This window comes from Mus musculus, chromosome 2, assembly GCF_000001635.26.
Source record: "Mus musculus strain C57BL/6J chromosome 2, GRCm38.p6 C57BL/6J".
Classification (NCBI taxonomy): domain Eukaryota; kingdom Metazoa; phylum Chordata; class Mammalia; order Rodentia; family Muridae; genus Mus; species Mus musculus.
In genome coordinates, this window is record NC_000068.7 from 126,595,322 (window position 1) to 126,621,866 (window position 26,545).

Consider the following 26,545-nt stretch of genomic DNA (forward strand, 5'->3'; position numbering starts at 1 on the left):
GAGCCATAACTGCCTCACCTCATGGAGCTCATCGCACTCCGTGGCTCACGGGGAGCCTGTATTCTAGGTAGCACTACCACCTGCGCCACGGTTAATAGGTTCAGGGTTTCTCCTTGGAATGGTGAAATGTTCTGGGAAGAGCAATACTCACTTATTCAATATAGGCAATGTCACATTACATTGTACACTAAAACACAGGTTTTTAAAATATGGCCTGTATATTTATCATGGAAAAATTAAAGATTTCAGACTGAAATAAAGAAAATATCAGCTGGGCGGTGGTGGCGCACGCCTTTAATCCTAGCACTTGGGAGGCAGAGGCAGGCGGATTTCTGAGTTCGAGGCCAGCCTGGTCTACAGAGTGAGTTCCAGGACAGTCAGGGCTACACAGAGAAACCCTGTCTCGAAAAACCAAAAAAAAAAAAAAAAAAAAAACTGGAGTGATGGCTCAGCAACCACCATCTGACAGTTAAGAGCACCAACTGCTCTTCCAGAGGTCCTGAGTTCAATTCCCAGCAACCACATGGTGGCTCACAACCATTTGTAATTGAATCTGGTTCCTTCTTCTGGTGTGTCTAAGACAGCTACAGTGTACTCATATACATAAAATAAATAAATAAATCTTTTAAAAAATAAAGATTTCATAGCATATTGATCTTTTATAAAGTTTTTATGAACTTTTAAATTTTCCTGTGGTTCTCTTGAGTTTTACATTTACATAGAATGCTTGAATATAGGACAGGGCTGTGGCTCAACTGGCAATCCACTAGCCTACCTTGCACAAAATGCTGACTTCAATCAACAACTGAATAAAGTTAGACATGGGGAGGTTTCAGTAGGAGGATCAGAGGAAGTTCAAGGTTGCCAGGAATGATGATATTTAAGTCTTTAATGCCAGCACTCGAGAGGGGAGCCTTGAGCTCCAGACTAGCAAGAACAACAAATGAGACCTGGGGGCGTGGGGAGGGGGGAGTAAGTGACAGACACAGCACATGATAGGGCTAGAGATTCCAGTCTGAGACTCACATACACTCTCTGCTAAGTGAATTAATTTTTAAAGATTTATTTAATGTATGTGAGTGCTCTGACTGCATGTACACCTACATGCCAGAAGAGGGCATCAGATCCCATTACAGATGGTGGTGAGCCACCATGTGGTTGCTGGGAATTGAACTCAGGACCTCTGGAAGAGCAGTCAGTGCTCTTAACTGCTGAGTCATCTCTCCTGCCCCACTAAGTGATTTTTTTTTTATGGGCTGGAACTCCCACTTGATATTTCGTTTTAAAAGAAGACAGAGCTTCAGGTGTCTTCCTTGACCATGAAGAGGCGGTGCCATTTGAACCAACCTCTATCTGCTCCTCTATCTGCTCCACTCTCTCTCTCTCTCCAGTCAATTTCAAACTCTTACCACCGCCTCATGAACTTTTTCTTTTCTTTGAGAAAGGCTCTCTCTCATGGATCCTAGACTGGCTCAAAGTTACAATGTAGCCAAGGACGACCTGGTACCATTGATCCTTCTGCCTCCACCCCCCACTGTGGAACTACCTGCAAGCGCTGCCAGGAGAAGGTTAAGCAATACTAGGGGGTCAAACAGTGGCTTTGTGCATGGGGAGTAAACAGTGTACCAATGGAGCTACGTCCCCACTTGATCCCTAAGAAGTTCTTCATGTGCAAGTCCAGGCCTTGTCCGGGAAAAGCATACTAACTGTTCTCCTGGCCTTTATATGCCCATGCCCCATTTCTAACCTGGTTATGATTCTCCCCTATAACTCCTTTCCTCTGGGCCTGTTTTCACCACCTGCCCTGTCAAAATTCTCCATGTCTCACTCACATGCCCCACAATGTCCCCTCAGAGCCCACCTTTGTCAGCATCCTCACTTTTTAAAATCCAAGGGAGGGTGATTCTCCCAAGGCTTGGGCGGCAGAAAGTAGGTCTCCCAGTTAATAAGACATTCTCCTCCTGCCCTATTCTCTTCCCTCCCATGAGGCAAGCTGTGTATGAGACAGAGCAGAGGCCAGGGGAGAGGAGGACACAATTACAGGTAGTGTGTTCACTACAGACCTCACCTAGAAGGTGAAGAGCAGGTGTGGCTGTGTTGACACACCATTCACCAGGGAGCCATGACAGCCACTCCTTCTTAAAGACTCGGCCCTACTTTGACCATAGACCCTGCTCTTTGACCTACTTTCACTTTCTCTTTCCGTAAACTAGGCTTTTGAGTGCTCAGTTCTCAAAGACAACAACAGGAAAGGTGAGACTCTCAGGAAATCGGTGAAACAAGGGATGTCAGAACAGAGGAAGTTGCACTTAGTGGTGACTGTTTAGAAAATAAACAGTGTGAACTACAGATCACAGACAGTCCACTGGGACTACATGGAGATCAGCGCACCTCTACATAACCAACATTCAAGTCCCTCTGCGCACCCTACCACTGAGCCACAAACCAAGGATCCCCTGGGCAGATTTGTAAAACCGAGGCAAAGTCTTCCTTCCCATGGAAAATGCAAAGAATCATGGGCTTAGTCCCACGGCTCTCGCGCAACATACGTGTCTGACATGTGCTTGAAGATTCTTCACCCCGAAGGACCGAATCACAAACCACAGCTTAATGGAGCGAAAGCGCCGGCTCAAGGGGATCTGCCAATGCTAGAAACAAATAACACAGAGCTCATGGTTAGAAGCAACGTGCCCACTCCCTCGGGCACTCCTAGCATTCTGTGTTGCCTGCAGAGCACTCCTGGGATTTCCCTGGTGTCACCATGACTCCCAAAGCTGTTGCTAAGGAGCAAACCAAGACAAGCTTATCTGGGTAACACTAACAGTTCCAAGCCTGTGACCTGGAACCGAGCGTGACCTCTCGAAAACTGCTGTTTTAAGTATTTCATCCCAGCCTAGAAACTCCTAGAAGTTCCTTGAGTAGCAGAAATTAAAGTTCTATGTCTGTTCTTCTCAACATTAGTGTAGCTTTAGGATGGTGATTAAGAGCTTAAACCCTGGGGCCCCACAGACCTGGGTTTCCCTTTAGCTCTGCCCTGGCTCCTTACCCTGTGTGACTTTCACAGGGCCACCTCACGGGCACATCAATGGCATAGGACAAAAGGTGCTTTCCAGGAAAGTGGCTTGAGGACAGTGCAAAACCTCAGAGAAAGTTGTCCAGGCAGTGTAGGCTGTTTAGATGATAAACAGGTGAGCTAGGAATCACATGTGTGTGTCTGTCTGGCACCAAGATGGTCAGTCCTTACTTAATCTTGCTGCCACCTACTGGCTTTGGCTTTCACCTGTGAGATTCCTGTGGCCTCAGATGCTCCATCCAAGCTTTCCGACTGCACAGGAACCCCTGCCTCAGTCTGAACTGATCCCTGTCCTGGTACCAAATTCAACAGAGCTTAAAGTTCAAAGCTGCAGTTACCATAGATTCTGAAAATTCCCAATCCTAGTGCTCAGGTCTGAAAACAGAGCAAACGGTTTGCGGGACACTTGCAGTTGTTCTAACAAGCAATGTGACTTCTCCTAAGCTTTCCCCTCAAATGTCAGAAAACCTCTGCCACAATTTCTGCTCTCTAAAAATATCCATCTCGTTGACCATTCCTCTGCCTCTCTCCATGGAGTTGCCAAAACTTTACTGATGTCCCCATCTTTATGCTTCATTGTAGTCTCCCAGAGTAGACACGGCTGGCTTATTACTCCAGTATCAAGGACAGTATGTTTCCTTGCACTAAACTCTCAGGCATGATGGTGCATGCCTTTAATCCCAGCACTGGAGAGGCAGAAGCAGGCAGACCTGCTGAGTTCAAGGACAGCCTGGTCTATATGTGTAGTGGAGTTCCAACCAGGAGGGGGAGGGTGGAGGGGAGAGAGAGAGAGAGAGAGAGACTTTTGTCAGCCAGAAGAGGGCATCAAAACCTTAGGAAAGGACAGAACCTCTGCCGCAGCCTGCTTAGAGTCCCCTATAAAATGTCCCGGTTTCTAGATGATTATGGTAAACTGACCACCTGGTTGGAGAGGGGCAGGAAGTATCTGAGCTGTGCACTTCTCTGATTTCTGCTTAATCTCCATCCCGTTCTTCTCACTCTGCTAAAACCAAACCATGTGGGTCCTGAGACTGCCTTAACCAATGTCTGCTGTTCGAGCTCCTAAAGACCAGCATGGGACTCCCTTCACCCCAGATGTCTCCTAGCATCCTCTGTGTCTTCCCCAAGGCTTTCTGAATCTCTGCTGTTGGTGCTCTCTGCCATTGGAGAAGTATAGAATGAAGTGGAGGGGAGCTTCGCTGACAACAGGTCCAGATTCTTGAGGCTCCCTCCCCCAAGCTAAGTACCTGGGACACTGTAATGCTTCCAGATCCTTTGGGGGGGGAGGGGCTAGGCTTCTACTCAAACTGTAGCCCCTTGGGGGCAAAGAAGCTTGGAGCAGCTACAAGGACCTTGGTATTAGGATAAAGAGAGCAGCCTCGTTGCTCTAGAAGTGTCTTCATACTCCTGGAAATGAAGTCCACTAGATTCCACAGCGGTGTCATGATGGAAGCTTCCCAAAGCATCAAAGAAAGACATTCCCAGAGATCCAGCTGTTTCTTAGAAAACATCATTAGTGGCTCTCAGACCACACGGGGGCTTAACTGAGCCATGAATCTACTTTAAGATAGACTCTCAGGAGCTGCTAGAATCGCAAACATAACAGGGCTTTAAGGACACAGCAGTGCTCAATGGGTAGAATGCCTCCTTAGCAAGAGGAGGCCCTGATTTGATCCACAACACTGTATAAACTGGGCACAGGCAGCGTACACCTATGATCCTAGCATTGGGAGGCAGAATCAGGATCAGAAGTTCTGAGTCCAATTAACTCCTAGAATCTCCTCGTAGGCATCACTTCACAGTCAGGATTGACTGGCAGTGTTAAAATTTTTTTTTTTTAATTTTTTGAATACCCATGGGAAAGGCAAGAGAGGTATCCACCTTTATTCTCCCATAGAAGGTCTCCTCCCACCCCAACACTATAAGCTTACTATTTGCAACTTGAAAGCCTTCCTAAACCTCCAGAAATTGTCTTCACCGGAGAATCATCAGTTTAATCAAGCAATAACGGCACTAGTGCTATAGAACTAAGTGAAAGGAAACTTGGTTGTCTAGGGAGAAAGGCAAACCAGTTCTCCACCAAGATGGCCGGGCTACACTGTCCTTGTATCACTGTATTAATTATTCCATTCTCACGACGGGCTTAGAAGGCAGAACTGCTCGTGTCTCTGTTCACACAGAGAAAAAGCTAGGCAGAATCCAAGCTGCTCGTCTAGGACCAGTCAGGTCATTCCGAGGAGAAGCATGGCTTCAAGCTTCTGACCTTGGCGTTTCTGTTTGGCCATGTCGCAATAGCAAGCTTAAATGACGACATTTTTAGCACTTTGTGCATGCTATTTGTTGTGCAATTGCCACCCAGACACGGTGCTAAGGGATTGACGTATGTGTTCCCATCAAAACCTCAGAGCCCCTGTGAAGTCAGTGCCATTTTCCCAGGGACTTTCAATGGTTTCCCAGATGACCGCGGATGAATGGAATTCCGAGCCATGCTCATTGTGTTCGTCCTTCAGACCTTTCACTAGCCGTGTGATGTGTGACCCGCTCGTGGACATCCCAATCTCACCTAAAAGGCTCATCTTCAACTGAAGAGCCAATATGAAGAGCCTGCTGCTGAAACCCTAAGCCCGGAGGAGCCTGAGATGCACAGCCAGAGCTCTGCAGAGGGTGCCAGCATCTCAGCCTCACGACAGAGCTCCTGCATGGCCATGATGTCCCAACATCGCTCCTGCATGGTCTATGATGTCAAGGAGAGTGATGTAAAGGCAATTTAATAAAAGCCTCTTTCCCACCAGAGGAAATCATCTACACTCTCCTGCTGGGCAGTAAGCGACAGACAGACAGACAGACAGATAAATGATAGATCTCCAAAGATGCTAAAAGGAGTTAACTGATCTTTCTGTGACAGAGAGAACACTTCTGGAAGAAAAACAAGTCAAAAAGACTCAGGGATTGTGATTTTTCTAGTTTTCTTTGTTTGTTTGGTGGTGGTTTTTGGTTTTTGGGTTTTTTGTTTTGTTTTGTTTTTTGTTTTTTGTTTTTTACATTTTCTGGATTTCATTCTGTGTGCTCATGCACAACTTGAAATCACGTTTCCAGTGGGAAACTATGTGATGAACACATAGAATGCTGCTTCTGAAGGCAGAAGCCATGCAAAACCTCAGGGGCCAGTCCACAGACCCTGTCTTAGAAGCCATGGGCCACCCACTCCTGGGAACTCACCATGAAGTCCGTGGCTGCACCAGAGTTGGCATGTCGGAGGTAGATGGGGTTCACACTAAAGGTCTGCTGCAGCTTGTACTTGTCCTTGACCCTGTAGATTGCCAAGTGGGCATTAGTGGCTGAGGTCTCCCTAAGGAAGCGAGGCATTTCCACATGTGGAGAGCTCAACTCACCAGAATCCAGTACAGTCAAAGTGTACCATCATCCACTTGGAAGGGTTAAAGGTGAAGGAGTCAGCGTACTCGATGCCCTCCAGGAACCCCCGGAGCTCAGGGCACAGAAAGGCCGTGCCTGCATAAGCAGCATCGACGTGGAGCCACAGTCCCTCACTGGCACCTGAGAAAGCAAATGTCATGTGCTACAGGGGAGCCATGGAAGAGCTACTACCAGCCAGCCAAAAGGCACTGCCCTCCTAGCCAACACCACAGCAGGCTGCAGTGAGATCTGGGAAGATGACATACTTTGCTAAAGGAGTCAGCAAGGGTTCTGGAGACGAGGTGATAGGGTGTTGGTATAAGGAAGTGAAACTGAAGCAGACATTGTTGCCTCCTGATAGGTAGGTCTTCTCTCACTGGGCAGAAGACCATTACATTCTTGGCCTCAACCTGGAAAATCCTAGCACAAAATCCAACTGCTTTATAGCCCAGAAAGCGACATCAGTGCACCTAACACAGTACTTAGAGAGATGTCTGTCCTCGGTGGGCGTCTCACCAGGGAGTTAAGCAATTACGTACAGGTGTCTTATCCGTCCTGTGGTTTCCCTTGATCTGCCCCTTCCCTTTCCAGAAGCAGAAGTAAATATGTCACTGAGTGTCACCCGTTGCAACATTACGCGTGAGAGAATGTGAAAGCTTGAAACTCTTCTATAGCATGGCTATCCCATGTCCTCGAAAGGCTCATGTGTAATTTGTTTCACAGGGTGAACTGCAAAAGGTAGAGCCCATCAAGAGGTCCAACACCCACACTGTGCCTCACTCGGGGCCCCGAAAGTGATGGGGTCAAGTGATTATAGACTGGAAGAAGCTTCCAAAGTGCGAGCCAAAGTGAAGTGTGTCTCTTTCCAGTTTCATCATCTAAGGTATGTGTTACAGAATGGAGAGCTGACTGGTGCTTCCAAGGACGTAGTGGAAAATACAGAATTTCTGGCTTTTATCTCACCACTAGGAAAAGTCCAATGGCCTCTACTGCTGGGTAGTGACTCTCATGACCTTTGGCATTTTCCCTCCCTCCCTCGCCACCAAATTGAATGAAGAAAATAATTCAGTGAAGCTGGTTCCAAGTTCTTGTTCTGGCAAATATTTCAAATGTTATTCCTTATCTTCCTAGCCTATAATGACAGATACTTACAGATGGGCCCCAGTTCTGACAGCCTGTCAAATGCACAGACTCCAGTAGTCCCTAACGTTGCACAGACCTAGAGAGAAATAATGAAGGTTCACATGACACAGCAACCTATGCCAAACACACGTACATTTAAAATGAAAGTTTCATCAGGTGATCGGGTGTGGTGGTGCCCATCTTTAATCCCAGCACTCAGGAGGCAGAGGCTGATAGGTCTCTGTGAGTTCAGGCCTACATAGTGAGACCCAATCTCAAGAAGAAGAAGAAGAAGGAGGAGGAGGAGGAGGAGGAGGAGGAGGAGGAGGAGGAGGAGGAGGAGGAGAAGGAGAAGGAGAAGGAGAAGAGAAGGAGAAGGAGAAGGAGAAGGAGAAGGAGAAGGAGAAGGAGAAGGAGAAGGAGAAGGAGAAGGAGAAGGAGAAGGAGAAGAAGAAGAAGAAGAAGAAGAAGAAGAAGAAGAAGAAGAAGAAGAAGAAGAAGAAGAAGAAGAAGAAGAAGAAGAAAAGGAAGAAAGGAAGGAAGAAAGAAAGGAAGAGGAAGGCAGGTAGGCAGGAAGGAAGGAAAGAAGGCAGGCAGTAAGTCAGGCTACCTCATAATCTGTAAAACACTAAATTTAAGGCTTGTTCTGCTTCCATTTGCAGCACATCACTTACCAGGATTCTGTCAAAATTCCTTAGTTACTAATATTCACTAATCTTTTGTTTTGTTTTGTTTTTTGAGACAGGATTTCTCTGTGTAGCCCTGGCTGTCCCAGAACTCACTCTGTAGACCAGGCTGGCCTCAAACTCGAAAATCCGCCTGCCTCTGCCTCCCAAGTGCTAGGATTAAAGGCGTGCACCAACACCGTCCAGCTTCTAGCCCACTAATCTTAAAGATGCAATCTGACTTACAAACACAGGCACCAAGCCCTGTTGCTTGTCTTCCTCAATAGCTTTCTGGAGAGCTTCTCCTCGGAGTGAGAAGTTGTCGTCCACAGGTAGAAATCTGATCTTCACAAGGGAAATCAAGCCAGCCTTCTCCACTGAAGAGTGAGCCTACATGGCCAAGGAAAACAGTTGGCAAGGGGTGGCCGTGAGATAAGCGTGACCAGGAACACCCAAAGACTAAGACTGAAGGAATCTAATACCTTAATAATGAAACTAGTATTCATTATGGTTTCTGAAATCAACCCTCAGGCTCAAACTTCCCAGAAACCCAGGACTCACAGGTACAGATGAGAATTACACAAGTGCTAAGACCCCTAAAGCCAAGCCCTGGCATGAGGGTGTGGCCTCTATCAAGCAACTTACCTGATCAGAGGTGTAGGCAACGAGCCGAGCGTTCAGGGAGGACTCATTAGCATCGGGCTCGCATGCTTTCATTGCTAGGATTTTGTTCTTTCTTGCTGCCAGCAGGGCAATTAAAGTGGATTCGCTGACAGTGCTCTGTAGTGGAGAGGGATTGCCGATTGATTGTGCCAGCCTCTCTGGGTCCTGTTCCCTGGGATTGGTCCCATGTATGGTATGTGTGTGTGTGTGTGTGTGTGTGTGTGTGTGTGTGTGTGTGTGTATCTGTGTCTGTATCTGTGTGTGTCTCCCTGTGTGTGGTCACTATTAGTAAAGAAGTGGGACACTCCTTCCCAAAGGGCCTCCTTCCTCCCTGACCCACATGCCTATTCTGTATTCTGAAAGTAAGTTTTCACCAATGACAACACCTCTCAGAGTGACTACAGAAACAAGAAAAGGAATGTTCCGGAAGCAAGCAAGAGAAATTCCTATTTCTTGTGGCTATGCTTGCTTACCATGTAAAATTTATTGAAAAGAAAAAACAAACTTGGGGCCAGAAGCACATCTTAGTAGTAGAGCTCCTATTTAGCCCCCTCGCAGGCCTGTGTTCGATGCCCAGCACAAATAGAATGAACAAGGAAAAGATGGGGAGGGAGAAGACAAGAGAAGAGAGGAGGAGAGACCTTTGGTTTTTCCAGGGTGAAACCAAGTTTGAGCCCACAAGAACACTCAAGAGAGAGTGCTGGCTTGTGCAAGTGGCTGGTGATTTAGTCTGGTTTTGTTTTCAATAGCTCTTGTCAACATGGGCTGATGTTGTCCCTCTGGAAACTCATTTCTGTCTACCAAACAAAAAAGCATCCACAGTAAGACAAGATAGAATGAGGTTATTTTCTCCAGACATAATTGTGGAGTCTTGAAAGACATGCCAGCGGTGTCTCAGAAATCTCGGACTTCTCTCCACTCACACAGGGATTACTTCTGGAAATATTCAGGTGAACTAGAGCTGACAGAATCAGCTAGAAAGCCAGGTGAACACTGCCATGGGCAGTAGAATAGACCAGACCCCCAGAATAGTCAGTGGTCGAACATCACTTAATAACAAGGAAGAAAGATTAGTAATAATCTCATCTCCCCTCTGTACCATGATCCATAGTTTAGAGAATACTTCCTGTCCTGCTCGATCCTCAAATACCTGTGAGATGGCTGTCTTGTCACTACAGATGAGGAGATGATGTTCAGAAGGTTGTAGGAATAGCTTAAACTCAGATAACCAATGAAAGCAGGGGAAAGCATGATTTGGATTCAGACACTCCTGAGTTAGACTCTTCTTTCCCCACCTAGCAACTGTTATTTAAGCTCTCTGAGCTTCATCGAGATCTTAAGGTCACTGAGATGCTGTTGTGTGCCTACAGGGGCATTGAGAAGATCCGATGGTGAGCAAGATCACCGGCCAGGTGTGGTGGCATACACCTGTAACCTCAGTACACAGAAAGATGATGAAGGAGATTGCTGTGAGTTGGGGGAGTCAACCTAGGCTACATAGTGAATCCTGGTCTACAGGAAGAGCCCCTGATTCAAAGGACAACAAAGAGAAAAGGTGAAGCAAGATTGTATATAATAGATACTGTGTATTTTTCCAACTATATCCCAAGTTCTGCTCACAGGAAGACTGCGACATGAACAAACTCGGCTTCCTCACAGGGGTCTGATCGAGTCTCACTGTTAGAATCGGGATGGAATTCATTTTGGTCAGAGGGTATGAGCAATGAAGCTCTTCCCATAACTGGCTCTTGCCACAAGGTGTAATGAAACAACAGAGGAGACTTGTCAGACTGTAAACTCTAAACCTGAACCAAGGACCACTGGACCCACCCCCAATCATCAGATGCTCAATCCATCTATTTCGAATAAGGGAATGTGGTGAAGATAGGGGCATTACTGAACTGGCAGCTGAAGGAGGTGTGGTGGCAGTGGCTGAGGTGAAGGCTACACGGACTGGGCAGGATGTGGTGACGGTGACAGTGGTGGTGGGGTGATGTAAGGACACTCTGTGCAAGATGGGAGAATTGTGGGGACGGGTTCGCCTTTGCTTCCTGTGCTCATCAAGACTCTATGTGAGACGGAAGGTTGTCGTCACAGGTACCTGTAAGACACCTCCCCCTCGGCTGCTGGGATGGTGGTGCAGGAAGTACTCCGGGAGCCCCAGCATCTTCGCCAGCCAGTCCATGATGTTCATCTCCAGCTCTGTGCAAGCTGGGCTAGATGCCTGAAAGAAGGGAAGGATGTTCATTGCACTGATTGCACCAGCTCCAGGAATGCGTAGGTGGCTGTCTCAACATCAATGGGAACTTCTGCAGAGGAGGAGTCAAGCCCGGGGGCCCAGGATGCACACACCCACTCCACACGCGCTACCCTCCTCGTCAAAAAGGGAAAGGATGAGGACTTTGGATCCAGGCTGTCCTCAATGAGGCCAGAGAAACAACCCAAAAATGATTGGCTTGAGTTTGGCTTCAAGTCCCTAAAATGCCCTGCTGATATTCTAAAGCCCAAGGGAAAGCGTTTACTAAGAGATTACCGTTTTCTTCCCCAAGATAACAGCTGGAGTCAGACCCTCCCCAGCCTCCCACTCACTGCCAAGGTTCAAGCTTAAGCTTAAGAGATAAAGATGTTCCGGGAGGCTTCTGGCACTGCTCAGAGCAGAGTAGAGCTTAAGAGAAATCCCAGAGCATATCTCTAACTCTTCAGAGACAAGAGCCATAACCCAAGAGATGTCAAAGTGCCCCATCAAGGTCACAAACTGTACCAGATCTCTGCTCAAATCTCATCGAAGTTTAGGAAGATAAACCACTTAAACCTCAATTTCCTCATCTATAAAATGGGAACAGTACTCGTGAGTCTATAGGATTAGATGAGATAATGTATATAAAGACTAGGTTTTATTTTCAATTAATATACATTATTAATTGAATAATTAGACACCCCCTCCCTTCAGAGATGAAGAACAGAATGCATCCTCTGCCCTGAAATGGTCCTCCCTGCTATGTCCCCAGGTATCGGTGGTTGGAGACATTTCTACTCACCCACGTGAATCCTAAGCAGTTAATGGCATCGGCCAGCATGTCTCCTAGCAGGGATGGCCATGAGGTAAGAGCAGGATAGTAGGCGTGCATGTGGGGGCTCTGCCAGTGAACCACCTAGAGACAGAACACACACATGCCACACATAGTTGGTACCAGGTGGCACGTCCAGAAAGCCCTCTCTTCCTCTAGAGAACCTCTGGACCAAAAGAAACAACTGTGAAAGTTGAGAAGACACTTTCAGACAGGCAAGTAATAGACTCCATAAGAATAAGGCCTTTGTAACTATTTTTCCACTCCACATATCCTGGACTGAGCTAGCTCATCAGTAGAGGGTGCTTGTCCATGTCAAAAAGGAACTAGGAAAAGTGACAGTAACGTGGGTGTGGGGATCTCACATTAGCCCCACACTGATTCCCTGCCAAAAATAAAAAGGAAACAGAAACTGTACAGTCTGAAGGGAAAACGGGCGTTTCCTCTCAGCTCTTGCCAAAGCTTCTATTGTTTTATGGATCGCTGAGGTCTCTGGGAAGAAAGCTCCTAGTGCACACCAGTTAGACATCCTAAACTGCCCCAGGCCTCCAGTGTCCTCAGGAGAGGTAGGAGCAAAGAAGGGATACTAGACCAGGAGTACGGGAGGAAAACTCAAGGCTAACCCTGAGCCCAAGAGCCAGAGATAACAGGAAGGAGCTGGGGAGGGCCTTCTGACAAGGGACCACACACACTCAGTTGTTCGTCTGTTCAGTGATAATCCGTCTCACCGGCCTGTCCTGCTGCTTTCACCTGCCTTTGCCTCTGAGTGAAGCTGTGTCTTCTGACTCCGTGTGATGACATGGCTCTCCACAACCCGTTTCTTCATGGGTCTTCCCTCAGTTCCTAGAGCCCACATTGATCCCTGAACTTGAGCAACACTGAGTCTGAAAGTTTCCCCTACTAACAACTCTCTAGAGAGCATCTAAGAGCACCCTCCGGTTCTGTGTGAGCCAATTCTTGCCACCTTTATAGCTGAAACATTGTTTCACACAGTGCAGCAGGGGAGTTGGAGTGAAGCCCCCCAAGGACACAGGATCCACTGCGACTTTTGCATTCATTTGGCTCCTCAGTGCGAAGTTTGGGAACTTCAAAGTTTCAAAGCCCCACCCATGTCTTCCTCAGTCAACTGTGAGATCCATTTTCAGTTTTTCAGTTTTTCTTTTTCTTGAGACAGGGTTTCTCTGTGTAGCCCTGGCTGTCCTGGAACTCACTTTGTAGACCAGGTTGGCCTCGAACTCAGAAATCCACCTGCCTCTGCCTCCCGAGTGCTGGGATTAAAGGCGTGCACCACCACGCCCTGCTCCATTTTCAGTTTTTCTTAAAGGTGGTCTCAAAATACGTATATACTTCAGACCTTTCTTTCAGATCAGAAACCACTCCTGTACCTTTCCATCATAAAATAAATCCCAGGACTGTTAAGTAGATGAACACAAATGAGAAACTGGTCATTTGTAAGGTGATAATTTTAACTGGAAACTGAAAGATCCTGGCAGAATGTAATTTGTCATTTGGGGGCTCGTCCCGGGATTGGCATGACCACCCACATCTCCGAAGACCCACTTGGAGGTGAAATTTTTTGTCCAAAAATATTTCTGTAAGCCGGCTAGGTTCTGTGCTGAAATTTGCAGCCGCGACGTTTCGTGAGAAATGGAGACCTTTGCCTCAGGATGAGGCACTGAGTGTGAACAGCAGACAGTGCTGGAATCACTGGCTGCTGCTCACTCTGGGGGACGCCCTGAGCGAGGGGAAAGACTCCAGGAGTCTGTCTGGGGCGGGGAGTGTACTCTCTCGACCGTCTGCATTTCTGAGTTGGTTTTGTCTGTTTGATGGAAAACAGGCATCTGTCAGTGTGTGTTTTTTGTGTCTGTTTTCAGGCATTTGTCAGTGTGTATTTGTTTTTTGTGTCTGTTTTCAGGTATTTGTCAGTGTGTGTATGTGTGTTTTTTGTGTTTGTTTTGTGTTTTACGTGGTGTCAACAATGGGGCAGACTATAACGACCCCCCTAAGTTTGACTTTAGACCACTGGACTGAAGTTAGATCAAGGGCCCATAATCTTTCAGTAGAAATTAAGAAGGGACCTTGGCAGACTTTCTGAGCCTCCAAGTGGCCGACTTTTAATGTAAAATGGTCACTGGAGGGGACTTTTGGTTTACTCTTATCTTTGAAGTTAAAGCCATTGTCTTTCAGAATGGACCTGGGTCCCACCCAGATCAACAGCCTTACATTACTGTTTGGCAGGACCTCGTCCAGAATCCTCCACCTTGGATCAAACCATGGATTCCCCAGCATAGGTCAGGCTCCGGAGCCCTGACTCTATGAGAAGCAAAAATGAAATCACAGGCTCCACCCGAAACGGAGCCTCCTTTTCAACCCACAGCTCCCCCCAAGATCTATCCTGAAATTGAAGGGCCTCCCGAGTGGCCAGAGTCCCCTTCCCCTCCTCCGCAGGTCCCTGTGCCAGGCTCTGAGATTGCTGCCAGTGCAGTCAGAGGAGCCGACGAGCCCAGAGTCCCCCAGCAGATAAAGCTCCTGACACCACTTCTGCTTTTCCTTTACGGGCTGTGGGTGACCCGCCCACAGACCCGCAGTCTCTGCAGACCCTCCAATATTGGCCTTTCTCATCGGCTGATCTGTACAATTGGAACGCTGGGTTCCCTCTGGACTGGCCAGATTAGAACTACAACACGGCGCAAGGTAAGGAGAAGTTGACAGTTTACTGGCCGGGCTCTAGTCTAAAGGGAGCGATGAGACACCCCACCTATTTGGCTAAGGTAAGAGAAGTGATGCAGGACCTTACAGAGCCCCCGTCTGTTTTTCTAGAAAGATTGATAGAAGCTTATAGATACTATACTCCTTTTAACCCGACCTCTGAGGGTCAACAAGCCGCAGTTGCTATGGCTTTTAAAGATTACATGCCATGGCTTTACAAGATTTAGTTAAGGAGGCAGAGAAGGTGTATCACAAGAGAGAAACAGAGGGAGAATACAGGAGAGGAATTTAAGCAGGATTTTGGCCACAGTAGTAGGGGAACGTGAAGGAAGGAATAGGCCAGAGAATAGACAGACAGGGTACCTGGGCAACAAGGAACCCAGACCTGGAGGAAGAAGATCTGTCCAGAAGATTTTAGAGAAGGATCAATGTGCCTATTGCAAGGAAAGAGGACATTGGGCACAGGAATGCCCAAAGAAAAAGGGAAGGGCCCCTAAGGTCCTGACTCTGAAAAATGATGAATAGGGGAGACGGGGCTCGGACCCCCTCCCCAAGCCTAGGGTAACCCTGATGGTGAAAGAGACTCCCATGGACTTTTTAATTGACACAGGGGCAGAACATTCTGTTTTGAAACATCCACTGAGAAAATTAAATATAAAAGAACCATAGTGATTGGAGCCACTGGTCAGAAACAATACCCCTGGACCACTGCACGCACTGTAGATCTGGGGAAAGGCCAAGTGAGTCATTCCTTCTTGGTCATTCCTGAGTGTCCCACACCACTTCTAGGAAGAGATCTTCTGACTAAATTAAAGGCCCAGATCAGATTTACCCAAGAAGGGCCGAGAGTAACTTGGGAATCTCCCACCTCCATAGTCTTAGCCCTGCAGCTTGAGAAAGAATACCGATTACATGAAGGCATAAAGCAAACAGAGGTGCCAGACCTAAAAGACTGGTTGACTGCTTTCCCTAGAGCATGGGCAGAGACTGGAGGCATGGGAATGGCTGTCAGAGTTCCCCCTGTGGTTGTGGGACTGAAGATGGATGCAACCCCTATAGGAGTGTGACAATACCCAATGAGCCGTGAAGCAAGAGATGGAATCAGGCCACATATTCAGAGACTATTACAATTAGGTATTTTGGTACCTTGCCAGTCACCCTGGAATACTCCTTTACTGCTGGTAAAGAAACCTGACACGAGTGACTACCGACCAGTCCAAGACCTGAGAGAGGTCAATAAGAGGGTCCAAGATATTCACCCAACTGTTCCTAATCCCTATAACCTCCTCAGCTCACTCCCTCCGGAGTGAAAATGGTACACAGTACTTGATTTAAAAGATGCTTTCTTTTGCCTGAAGTTACATCTCTCCAGCCAGCCCATATCCGCCTTTGAGTGGAGAGATCCTGACACTGGACAAACGGGACAATTGACTTGGACACGGTTACCCCAGGGGTTCAAAAACACCCCCACCCTTTTGATGAGACTCTACATCGAGATTTAGCCTCCTTCCGAGCTGAAAACTCCCAGGTAACTCTGCTTCAATATGTTGATGACTTGCTCCTTGCTGCAACCACGGAGAGAGAATACTGGCAGGGGACCAAGAGATTGCTAGCAGTACTGGGTGAGTTAGGTTACCGGGCCTCTGCTAAAAAAGCCCAGCTATGTCAGATGGACGTGGTCTACTTGGGATATACCCTCCGGGATGGAAAATGGTGGCTGACAGAGGCTAGAAAAAGGACTGTGACTCAAATACAAACACCAGCTACTCCAAGACAGGTGAGAGAATTCTTGGGCACCGCTGGGTTCTGCAGACTTTGGATACCTGGGTTTGCAACACTGCCCGCCCCCCCTGTACTCCCTGACCAAGGAAAGTGGAGAATTTAGATGGACATCAGAACATCAGAAAGCCTTTGAAAATATTAAGAAGGCCCTGCTGACTGCACCAGCCTTGGCATTGCCAGATCTAACCAAGCCCTTCATCCTCTATGTTGATGAGAGGGCAGAGGTGGCCAGAGGAGTTCTTACTCAGGCTCTAGGGCCGTGGAAGAGGCCGGTGGCATATTTGTCTAAGAAGCTGGACCCAGTGGCCAGCGGATGGCCCACATGTTTAAAGGCCGTTGCTGCAGTAGCCCTACTCATTAAGGATGCTGACAAATTAACTCTGGGACAGCAAATAACCGTGGTAGCCCCCCACTCTCTTCAAAGCATTATCTACCAGCCCCCAGATCGATGGATGACAAATGCCCAGATAACTCACTACCAGAGTCTGCTGCTGACTGAACGGGTTGTGTTTGCTCCTCCTGCTATTCTCAACCCTGCCTGCAAAGTGATCTATGTGACCAGCCGTGGCCAGGTGTTCCAAACTGGTACACAGACGGAAGCAGTTTCCTAGTGGAAGTTTTTTGTAGATACCTTTTCAGGATGGGTGGAGGCCTACCCAACAAAAAAGAAACTGCCAATGTTGTGGTTAAGAAAATCCTAGAAGAAATTTTTCCACGGTTTGGAATACCTAAGGTAGTAGGGTCTGACAATGGACCCACCTTTGTTGCCCAGGTAAGTCAGGGACTGGCCATCCAACTGGGGATTGATTAGAAATTACATTGTGCTTATAGACCCCAGAGTTCAGGACAGGTAGAAAGGATAAATAGAACTCTAAAAAAAAAAAAAAAAACTTGACTAAATTAATCTTAGAGACCGGCAGGAATTACTGGACAGCCCTCCTTCCCTTTGCCTTGTTTTGCGTTAAGAACACACTAGGAACATTTAAGCTCACACCATATGAAATCCTGTATGGAGGGGGGGTTTCCCCCACTCACTGAAGTAAAGAGAGTGTTAGATCCTTTAAAATTTAACCCTGGTCCTTCATTGTTTACATGCATGAAAGCCCTAGAAGTGATCAGAAACACCGCCTGAGAGCAGCTCAAAGAGGCCTACGAACCAGGAGACTTGATGATACCACACCAGTTCCAGGTGGGAGATGCAGTTCTCGTCTGATGACATCGAGCTGAGAATCTGAAACCTTGTTAAAAAAGGCCCTTGCATCATGCTGCTGACCACCCCCACTGCTGTCAAAGAAGAAGGCATCTCTGCTTAGATTCATGCCTTTCACGTAAAGCGAGCTCCTAAAAAATAAATTCCCTTGGTTGACCACCCTCATTTCTACTCTGATAGACCCTCTAATAATTTTGCTCTTACTGCTGACATGTGGCCCATTAATTCTTAATAAACTAATGACCTTTGTTAGAGAGAGGATTGGTGCCATCCAGCTGTTAGTATTAAGACAACAATACCAGTCTCTGCAGAACTTTGAAAAAGAGGTTGCAGTTTAGTTCTAAGATTAGAACTAGTTAACTAGAAGTGGGGAATGAAAGATCCTGGCAGAATGTAAAAGGACACAGAAGCCCTGAAATTGGCAAGATAGACGTCAGTGTTAGCAGAACTAGCTTCACTGATTTAGAAAAATAGAGGTGCACAATGCTCTGGCCACTCCTTGAACCTGTGTGTCTGCCAATGTTCTGACCAGGTGTGTGCCCATTGCTGCACCTTCTTTAGACTCTTTCCTTGTACCCCTCCCATACCCATTTCTTGAGAATAGACATTGTTTAGATCTGGAAATCCCCTAATCTCCCCCTTCTCCTTTCCCCCCTGAGGGCCTATAAAAACTGGGAACTCTTTCCCCTCGAGGTCGACTCCTCTACCCCTGCGTGGGATATGAGTCGTCCCCAGAGCTCTGGCTTTCCCGAATAAAGCCTCATGTGGTTTGCAACAAGCTCGGTCTGTCGTGAGTTCTTGGGTGTCCGCTATTGTCCTGAGGCCTGAGCGAGGGGCTCCTCTTGGAGTCTTTCAAACTAACCCCTAGGTAACAGACACACCATATGTCCAGACTTGGCTCTTAGTCAGCAAACCTCTTTCTTCAGTTCTCAACACTCAGGAGATCCGCAGGTGGTTCCAATATCTCCCACCTTCTCTGCTTTGTTGTTTTTCCTTCTCACAGCATCCCCGTGAGGTCCCAGCCTCATCCCTGTTCTACTGATGAGAGATGAATGGATGTGGCAGAGAGAGAGGTCGCATCTCAGGGTTCCAAACATCATCTAAGTCCCAAGGCTGCCCGCTCCAGCCTCCACCCACACACCCAAGCAGAGTTGTAACCTGCCTTCCCTCCCTGGCTTTCTCTCGCTTCTCTCAGTCTCTTATATTCTTTCTTTTAAATTTTTATTGCCCCTCTCTCTAATTCTGTGTGTGTGTGTGTCTGTGTGTCTGTGTGACTGTGTGTGTCTGTGTGTGTCTATGAATCTGTGTACCTGAGGGAATCAGTTCTTTCCTCCTACCACATGGTCCCAGGGTTTGAACTCTGGTCTTCAGGCTTGCCAGTAAGGTCCTTTCCCCACTAAGCTTGCCTGCTTGCCTGTTGACCTGCCTGCCTGCTTGCTTGCTTGCTTTTTTGCTCTCACTTTCTGGCCAAGCTTGGCATTAAACAGAATGAAAATTATTTTCTTCTCAGTGTCTAGAAAATAAAGGGAAAACCATCCATTTTTAATAAGAATGCAAATGGCCAGCTGCTTCCGGGCTGACTTTTAGGGGCCAAGGGGACCTGGAAGATGAGATAGAAGATTGGGCCCTCATGTTCCCTGTGCATAGTGACCATATTTGGAATCGAGGGAAGGGCTCCCTACTCCCCCACCCCTATCCAGGCCTTATTAAGATGCAGTTATCAGTTCTGGTAAAATAATCAGACTTGATAATCCAAAAGAGCCCTTATCAAAGCAGACGTCCAGAAACAAGCATCCCTGGCCACACCCACCAAAAAAAACCAACCAAACAAACAAACAAAATCAAATAACGGTTGTGACTCCTTCCTGAGTCATCTGCGCTAACAGTTGTTCTCATCCCCTCTGATTACAGCTCGTCCCTGCTAAGGATGGCTTCACAGAATGAGACTGCTGAGATAATCTTATTGAGGACTGGGCATAAAGCTATACTCATGCAGGCGTTTCCAAAGCTGCTTGTGAAACAGACTACACGGCAAACTTGTCCTGTTCTGAGTCCGAGCATTTTCTCAGCCTGGCTTGTAGACACATCCATCGCACCTAAGGCCAAAGCTTTTGGGAGACTGATGGGGGCAAACCTCAAGTCAACAGTGGGTTTGTGGAATGGGTGCTGTCAGGGCCAGGCCCAGTTGTGGGGAGCCTAGTCACTTGCCGTAGAGGTACCCAGGTATGGGGGTGGGGTGGGGTGGAGTGGGGTGGGGGACACAAAGCCTATGGGGTGAGATGGCTCAGGCTGAAATCCGGATCTGCCACACAGGACCTGGGCCAACATAATCAACTTCTTGGGGCCTCAGTTTCCTTGCCTGTCAAATGGATCTCTAGGAGGATTAAATGGAGTAGTTCATCTTGGGCTGGTGCATCATCTGTAGGGTGGGGAAGGGAATCGGGATGATGTTAGCAGAGTCACCCCAGCAGAATTACTCATGCTGGTGATAAGAGAGCCCTCATAGCCCAGGGCAGTGAGTTCCAGCTCAAGTCTGGCATATCAGCCAGCGCATCTGTTCCTGCCACAGTCACCCCAGGCTGCTCTCTCCTCCTGGGACATATTAGTAATTCCAGAAAAGCTCTTTCCTGGCCCCAAGAAACAACTCCATCCCAGCCCTCCCTGGTAAGAATGGCACAGAGGACAAAGTGGCTGACGGGTTTGCAGCTACCTAGGCCTGGCAGCTAGGGTGCTCCTGGGGACTTGTATTCTCTGTTTTATTCTATCCATTCGGTAAGACTTCAAAGAGTGGAAAGGCAAGTCCCTGGCCCTATCTATTGAAATGTGGGCACTGTCTCTGATCTCTGCTCTCCTTGCTCTCCACGGTTGTCCCTTTTCTTAAAACCAATCTTCATGTCTCTATGTATCTTATTACCGGACCACACTTCTGGCCTTGACTCCTCCCCACCAGCACTACAGGTCAGCACTGGCACAAGAAACCCACTTCCAGGCAAAGCCATAGCCCTCTCATCCCAGAAGATGGGCTCTGGTGTCGGGAGATGAGGGGCGCATTGCCCTGCCACACTGAGTCAAGCAAGGGTTTCTTAGGATGCATCCCTCCCTGTGTACCCTGGAGTCTGGGATCACCCCTGCAGTTGCAATGTCTCACCCCAGGCATGATGACTCGTTCAATGTCCCCAAAGATGCTGTCCCAGCTGTCGGGTTCCTCGGGAGCACTCGCAGGTAGCTGGGCTCGCAGGTATCCAGGCTGCACATTTGGAGTCACCTGCCTCTCCCGCACAGTGCTCAGGTACTGGGAGATGTAATCCACCATCTCTTTCCCTGGACAGAAGCAGAGGAACCGGGTCACATTTCCTTGGCCTAGTCACACCTGTCCCTCTTGAACAGACTTGGTGAAAGGAGCTAGATTTATGGGCAGGGGTAGAACTGGTCCCCAGTGCGTCCTTGAGAGTAAGGGTGTGAGGGACTGATGGGAAGAACACCTGAGAGAACACATGAGCATAGGGGAAAACCTGCAAAGCACAAAGACCTTAGCACCGATGTGAAACCATCTTTCCTTCTCCCTCACCTGCCAGGACGGCCACTCAGCCATTGTTCTCTTCTCAGAGACAGAACAGCTCTTAATTCTTTACCTTAAAGTCTCACGGTAGAGACTTGGTGGGTTTTGGTTTTTTGTTTTTGTTTTTGTTTTTGTTTTTTGTAGCCTAAAATTGTTAAACATTCACACACACACACACACACACACACACACACACACACACACACACACTGTTCTTTGTCAGCAGAGATGAAAGCTGCCACATCCAGTTCTCCTAAAAGGAGAAAACATCTTATGAGACCCATTAAATCAGCACTCGCTTGCCTTTATGGTACTTGGCAACATCTTCTTCTTCTTCTTCTTCTTCTTTTTTTTTTTTTTTTTTTTTTTTTTTTTTTTTTTTTTGGTTTTTTGAGACAGGGCTTCTCTGTATAGCCCTGGCTGTCCTGGCACTCACTTTGTAGACCAGGCTGGCCTCGAACTCAGAAATCCACCTGCTGGGATTAAAGGCGTCACCGTGCCCGGCTATTGGCAACATCTTCTGAGTGTGATGAAAAGTATAAGTTTACACACACACACACACACACACAAATTTCTGAGGTACGTGGGACATACTTAAAGTACAACTAAGAGCCCAACCAAGAGCTTGTGACCAACCTGGACCCCAAGAGACCTGAGCCCCACCGCTCCCTGCTGCTGGCACTCAGGGCTTGTCACACGGCTTCCACACTCAAATAGATGCACCAAAAGAATGAAGACTAGTCAGAAAGGGAAGCAGTCATGTGAAGCCACTGCAGGCCAGTTGTTCTTTGACCCTTCAGAGGGGCTCTCTCTCATGGCCTCCCACCCTCTAGATGTGCACCTACTATGAGCAACCAGAAACCCTTCCCATTCCCCTTCTCCCTGCAAAGGAGCAAAGGAGCAGAGAAGAAAAGGAGCCTGATTTATTCCCTCTACCTCAGCTTCTGCAAAGTCCCTACACACAGAACTGGGCCTAGACAAACTGAGGCACCAGAGAGCTTGACTCCTTCAGCCCACCACAGCCTTGGGCACCCAGCACTGAGTGGTGCCCAGTAGACATGAGAGAGCTGGCACTCATCCCCAGACAGTCTCATAGGAAAATGTGTCCCACTGCAGGATAGGAACCCACACTCTCAGCTAAGTGCACTGTTGAAAAGCCACATGATACGCTAATACGCGTCTGCCTACAAAGGTTGATAGGGGAGAAGAGAGAAAAGAGATTTAAAGCAGGATAGATATTAACTTACAGCCAAGAAGTTTCATACACTGTGGCCCCTCTAGTGGAGATGAGACTATTACAAAATTACAAAGACATTCAAAGTTCTCTGTTGTCACATAGGCTTCTAAAAGAACCTTTATTTTAAGTTGATGTGTATTTCAGTTAATGCGTACTAAACAGAAGAAGCAGAACCAAACTCATCATGTCACAAGTCACTTTGTTGGATGCATCCTCATCTTCCTACAAATCCCCTTTAAGCACTTCCCTACCTGTGGACAGCCAGGCCTGAAAACAGGGTACCTGGCTTTGCTTTCCCTGCAAGCTGGTATACAAGTGGGCACTTGGCGAACGTTTAAACATGAACACTAAAAGAATAAACTACTTTACACAGAGAAATGAATATTAAGAGAGTTTGGGCTATCAAATGCTTAAGTCTTTTTTTTTTTTTTCCTATTTCATAAGGCAATTGAGTGGATCACAAATACAGATAGTTTATTTTGTGGGCAGGTAGAAGGAAACAAAATGCAAGACACAGGCAGCAATCACAGAAGTAGGCACATGAGAGGCAGGGAATGAGGGACCTGTTAAAACTCTGATCTACATCCTGTTCAAGAATTCAGGAGAAACACCACTGAAGCCAAACCGGCTCTCCCAAGGCAACTCAAACACTCACCTGCCTCCAACAGCAGGGAAGACCCACCCTGTCACTCACCTCTAGCTCGGTAGTATTCACGGTATTCACGGTATTCACAGGGCTCCATCATCTCCCTTGGATTGCTCCTCCTGGCAGACAGACAGAGGAGGCTGGAAGGCAGCTGTCAACAGGGCTTCTTGGTCGCCTTTGTCTGTGCTGTGCACTCCCTGGCAGCCAGTGCATCTCTTATTTAAGGAGTTCCCTATTCCCCTCCTTTAGCCCCGCCCCCATAAAGTCCCTTCCTTCAGGCTTAATTTCAGCCTCTCTTGTCCCCGTCCTTTCTGATTTGAACTTTGATCAACAGAATCAGAGAACATGGTGTTTTTAGACCAGTTGGGGCACCTAGCCTCCCAAGCCTACAAGCAGCTCTGGATAGACAAGGTAAAAGAGCCCTCTATCATCCCTGCCCCTGCATTCAGACCATAGAGCCCCAGCCTTGAATAAAGCTCCTAGCTCAGAGGCCAGAAATAGGCCAAGGGCATTCACAATAAGTAGCACAGAGGGTGGAGTTGCTCCTGCCCTGGCTTCTCTATGAGGTGAGGGCAGAGCCGGCTCAGAGAAGCCCATAGCTAGCCAGGCTGAGCTCAGGACAGATCAACAACAGGATATGAAGGATTCTTTTTATCCATTACTACATAGCACTTGTTCTGGGTTCTTTGCCTCGACTACTGTTTAAGCTAACGGAGGAAAAACCTGTTCAGTGCCAATAAATCTGGAAGTCCCTTTAGTGGATGGACGCTTCTACAGCAAGCAGAGCTGGAGAACAGAGCGGAGCCTGGGTGCAGCAGAGTGCGGGACACACATTCGTAAGGGGGAAGAATTGCCACTTTGTCAGATGGAAATCTTTCTGGTGACAGCAGTTATCTGTACCCCTCCTCTTCCTGAGTCGAGTACTTTTCCTAATCAACGTTTCTTCCTGACCATCTCTTACGAAAGAACAGCTTTTGAGAACTCCTCCTACGTCCAGGGCTTCTCGAGATAACACAAAGGAAGCGTACTAGTGGGGGCGGGGATGGCAGTTTCTCCTGAAATCATATTCTGGGGTGGTGTGTTTGTCCTGAACCCCAACACTGCCACAAAACAACAAAAATCCTTCGGAGTTTTCCCGAATACCAAGAGCTTTTTGTTCTTTATATCGAGGTCCCTTTGTTCCTCAGAGGCTCTGGACTGCGGATGCCTGCACCCAAGAGCTTGAACACAATCTGAGAAAAACAGTGTCTAAAGCATTACCTGTACTTACACAACAGACTTCATGGGGGGTGGTCAGGGGGAAGAATGGGAGAAAGAGCTAAAGGTTAAACAAGGGTGGGGCTCAGTGGCAAACCGCTCACCTAGCACGCCCGCCCGAGGCCTTGCCTTTGGTCCCCAGTTCCCATCTCCCTTTTTTAAAAGTACCTCTGGAGCAGATTTGAAATGTTTGCAGGGCTACCTGAAGGATAAGCACCCAAAGAAGGCAGCTCCACACCCCAAGTGTCACCCTTCACCCAACTGTCATCACATCTGTCTCGATCAAAAGTAATCATGTTTGCTATAATTCTGTGAGCCACGCCAGCAAATTAATCAAACCCAAGAAAGATGTGGGAATCCACAAAGACATAGTAGCAAGCACAGGTAGCAAACTCCTTACTGGGAACCTGTGGCTGAAGTTGGAGCCGACTAAAGAGGCTGAACTCACAGTCTGGACTCTAACTCCACTCAGTGTCATAATTGGATTGATTGAATCAGAGGTCAGGTGGTATATGCCAGGGCTTGAATGGTATATAGGAGAAACTTCACACGTAAGAAAGGGAAGAGGAGCCAGGTGGCGGCGGCACTTGACTTAATTCCCAGGACTTGGGAGGCTGAGGCAGGCAGATCTCTGAGTTCGGGGCCAACCTGGTCTACAGTGTAAGTGAATCCCAGGACAGCCCGGCTACACCGAGAAACCCTGCCTCAAAACAAAATCAAAAAACAGAAAGGTGGGAGGTAGGGAAGGAGGGAGGGGGGGAAGGGAAGGAAGAGAAAGGAAGGGGAGGGAGGGGAGAGAAAGGGAGGGAGGGGAAGGAAGAGGAGAGGGGAGGGGAGCAGAAGGGAAAGAAAAGTTGCTTTGCCAATAAGAAGTTGAGAAACTAAGCTGGAGAAACAGCTCAGTGGTAAAGAGCACTGGCTGCTCTTCCACGGGATCTGGATTTGACTTCCAGCATCCATGTGGCAGCTCACAACCATGAGTAATTTCATTTCCAGGGGATCTTACACCCTCTTCTGGCCTTGGCAGAGTTGAGGCATTCTTGGCTGGCTAGTTTGAATATCTGTGGGAGATTTTGAATGGATCACAGACATGAGAGCATAGATTCAGAGAAACCCTACCTAGCAGAAAAAGGCCTCACCAGACAAAAAGTTCCAGGAAGGCCTCAGCACCGGAAGTGAGAAGGAAAAGGACCAGTGATTGGCTGTTGTTTTGGTGAATCCGGATTTTATAATTCATAGCTTCCAAGGCCAGCTGCTGTGCTCACTGCTGTGTAGAATTTACCAGTTCACTGTGGCTCACTCTAGTGACCTGTCACTCTGAGTAGCTAGCTGCCTACGAGAGAAACTTCTTAGCTCCTAACTTCTACCAATGCCAGATGCAATGTGGGTGAAATAAAGAAATCTCACCACTGTAATATCTCTTCATAGCTATTACAGAAAGCAGTTTGGTAGAGTCAAGTAAAACCTAACTACCCTAGACTAACAAGTCATCGCTACCGTGCTGTAGAAGCCAACACACACATCCAACATGATGAGTGGGACGGGAGCCTAGCAGAATCATAGAAGGGACCAAAGCCACTCCATCCAGTAAGGGATGGGAGCAGGTGCTCAGGGAGTCCTGTGGAGGAGGGAGAGGAAGGATTGGAGGAACCGATGAGGTCACGCACACGCACACACCACACACACCGGGAGATCTCAGCCCGTAAATCAACTGGCTGGGCTCATGGGAACTTGAGAGCTCAGGAAACCTGCAGAGCTCTGACTTAGGTCCTCTATAGATATGTTATGTATGGTTAAGTGGCTTGGTGTTCTTGTGAGAATCCTAACAGTAGAATTGGGGGGGCTCTCTCTGACCCTCTTGTCTACTTGTGGGACCCTTTTCCCTACCCTGGGTTGCTTTACCCAGCTTTGACGTGACGATCTGTGTCTGGTATTGTTGTAGCGTGTGGAGCTGTATTTGGTTGAGGTCTCTGAGAAGCCTGCTCTTTTCTGGAGGTGGGGGGCTGAAGTCAGGATGTAGTATATCAGAGAATAATAATTAGAAAGTCTAACGGGATGATGTTCACTACAATATAATAGCAAAACAAACTGAAAGTGTTATTTCTAGACATGGAAAAATGGCATATATACACAAATGAAA

At 47.6% G+C, this 26,545-nt stretch overlaps 1 protein-coding gene across 2 annotated transcripts in view; it reads right to left on the minus strand.

Annotated features, from left to right (window-relative positions):
• Hdc (histidine decarboxylase) overlaps positions 1–26,545 on the minus strand; it is a 30,367-nt gene that overhangs the window by 1,663 nt on the left and 2,159 nt on the right. The window contains exons 1-10 of one of the 2 annotated variants that reach the window (NM_008230.6): positions 23,197–23,357; positions 20,855–21,027; positions 11,976–12,089; positions 11,039–11,161; positions 8,920–9,054; positions 8,521–8,664; positions 7,640–7,706; positions 6,466–6,628; positions 6,293–6,383; positions 2,550–2,648 (exon numbers count right to left, since the gene is read on the minus strand). In NM_008230.6, the coding sequence (NP_032256.3) occupies positions 2,550–2,648; positions 6,293–6,383; positions 6,466–6,628; positions 7,640–7,706; positions 8,521–8,664; positions 8,920–9,054; positions 11,039–11,161; positions 11,976–12,089; positions 20,855–21,027; positions 23,197–23,248 (1,161 nt within the window). In that variant the 5' untranslated portion in view covers positions 23,249–23,357. Of the gene's footprint in view, positions 1–2,549; positions 2,649–6,292; positions 6,384–6,465; positions 6,629–7,639; positions 7,707–8,520; positions 8,665–8,919; positions 9,055–11,038; positions 11,162–11,975; positions 12,090–20,854; positions 21,028–23,196; positions 23,358–26,545 lie in introns of those variants that run through there. The other variant, XM_006498784.3, reaches the window with a different exon arrangement.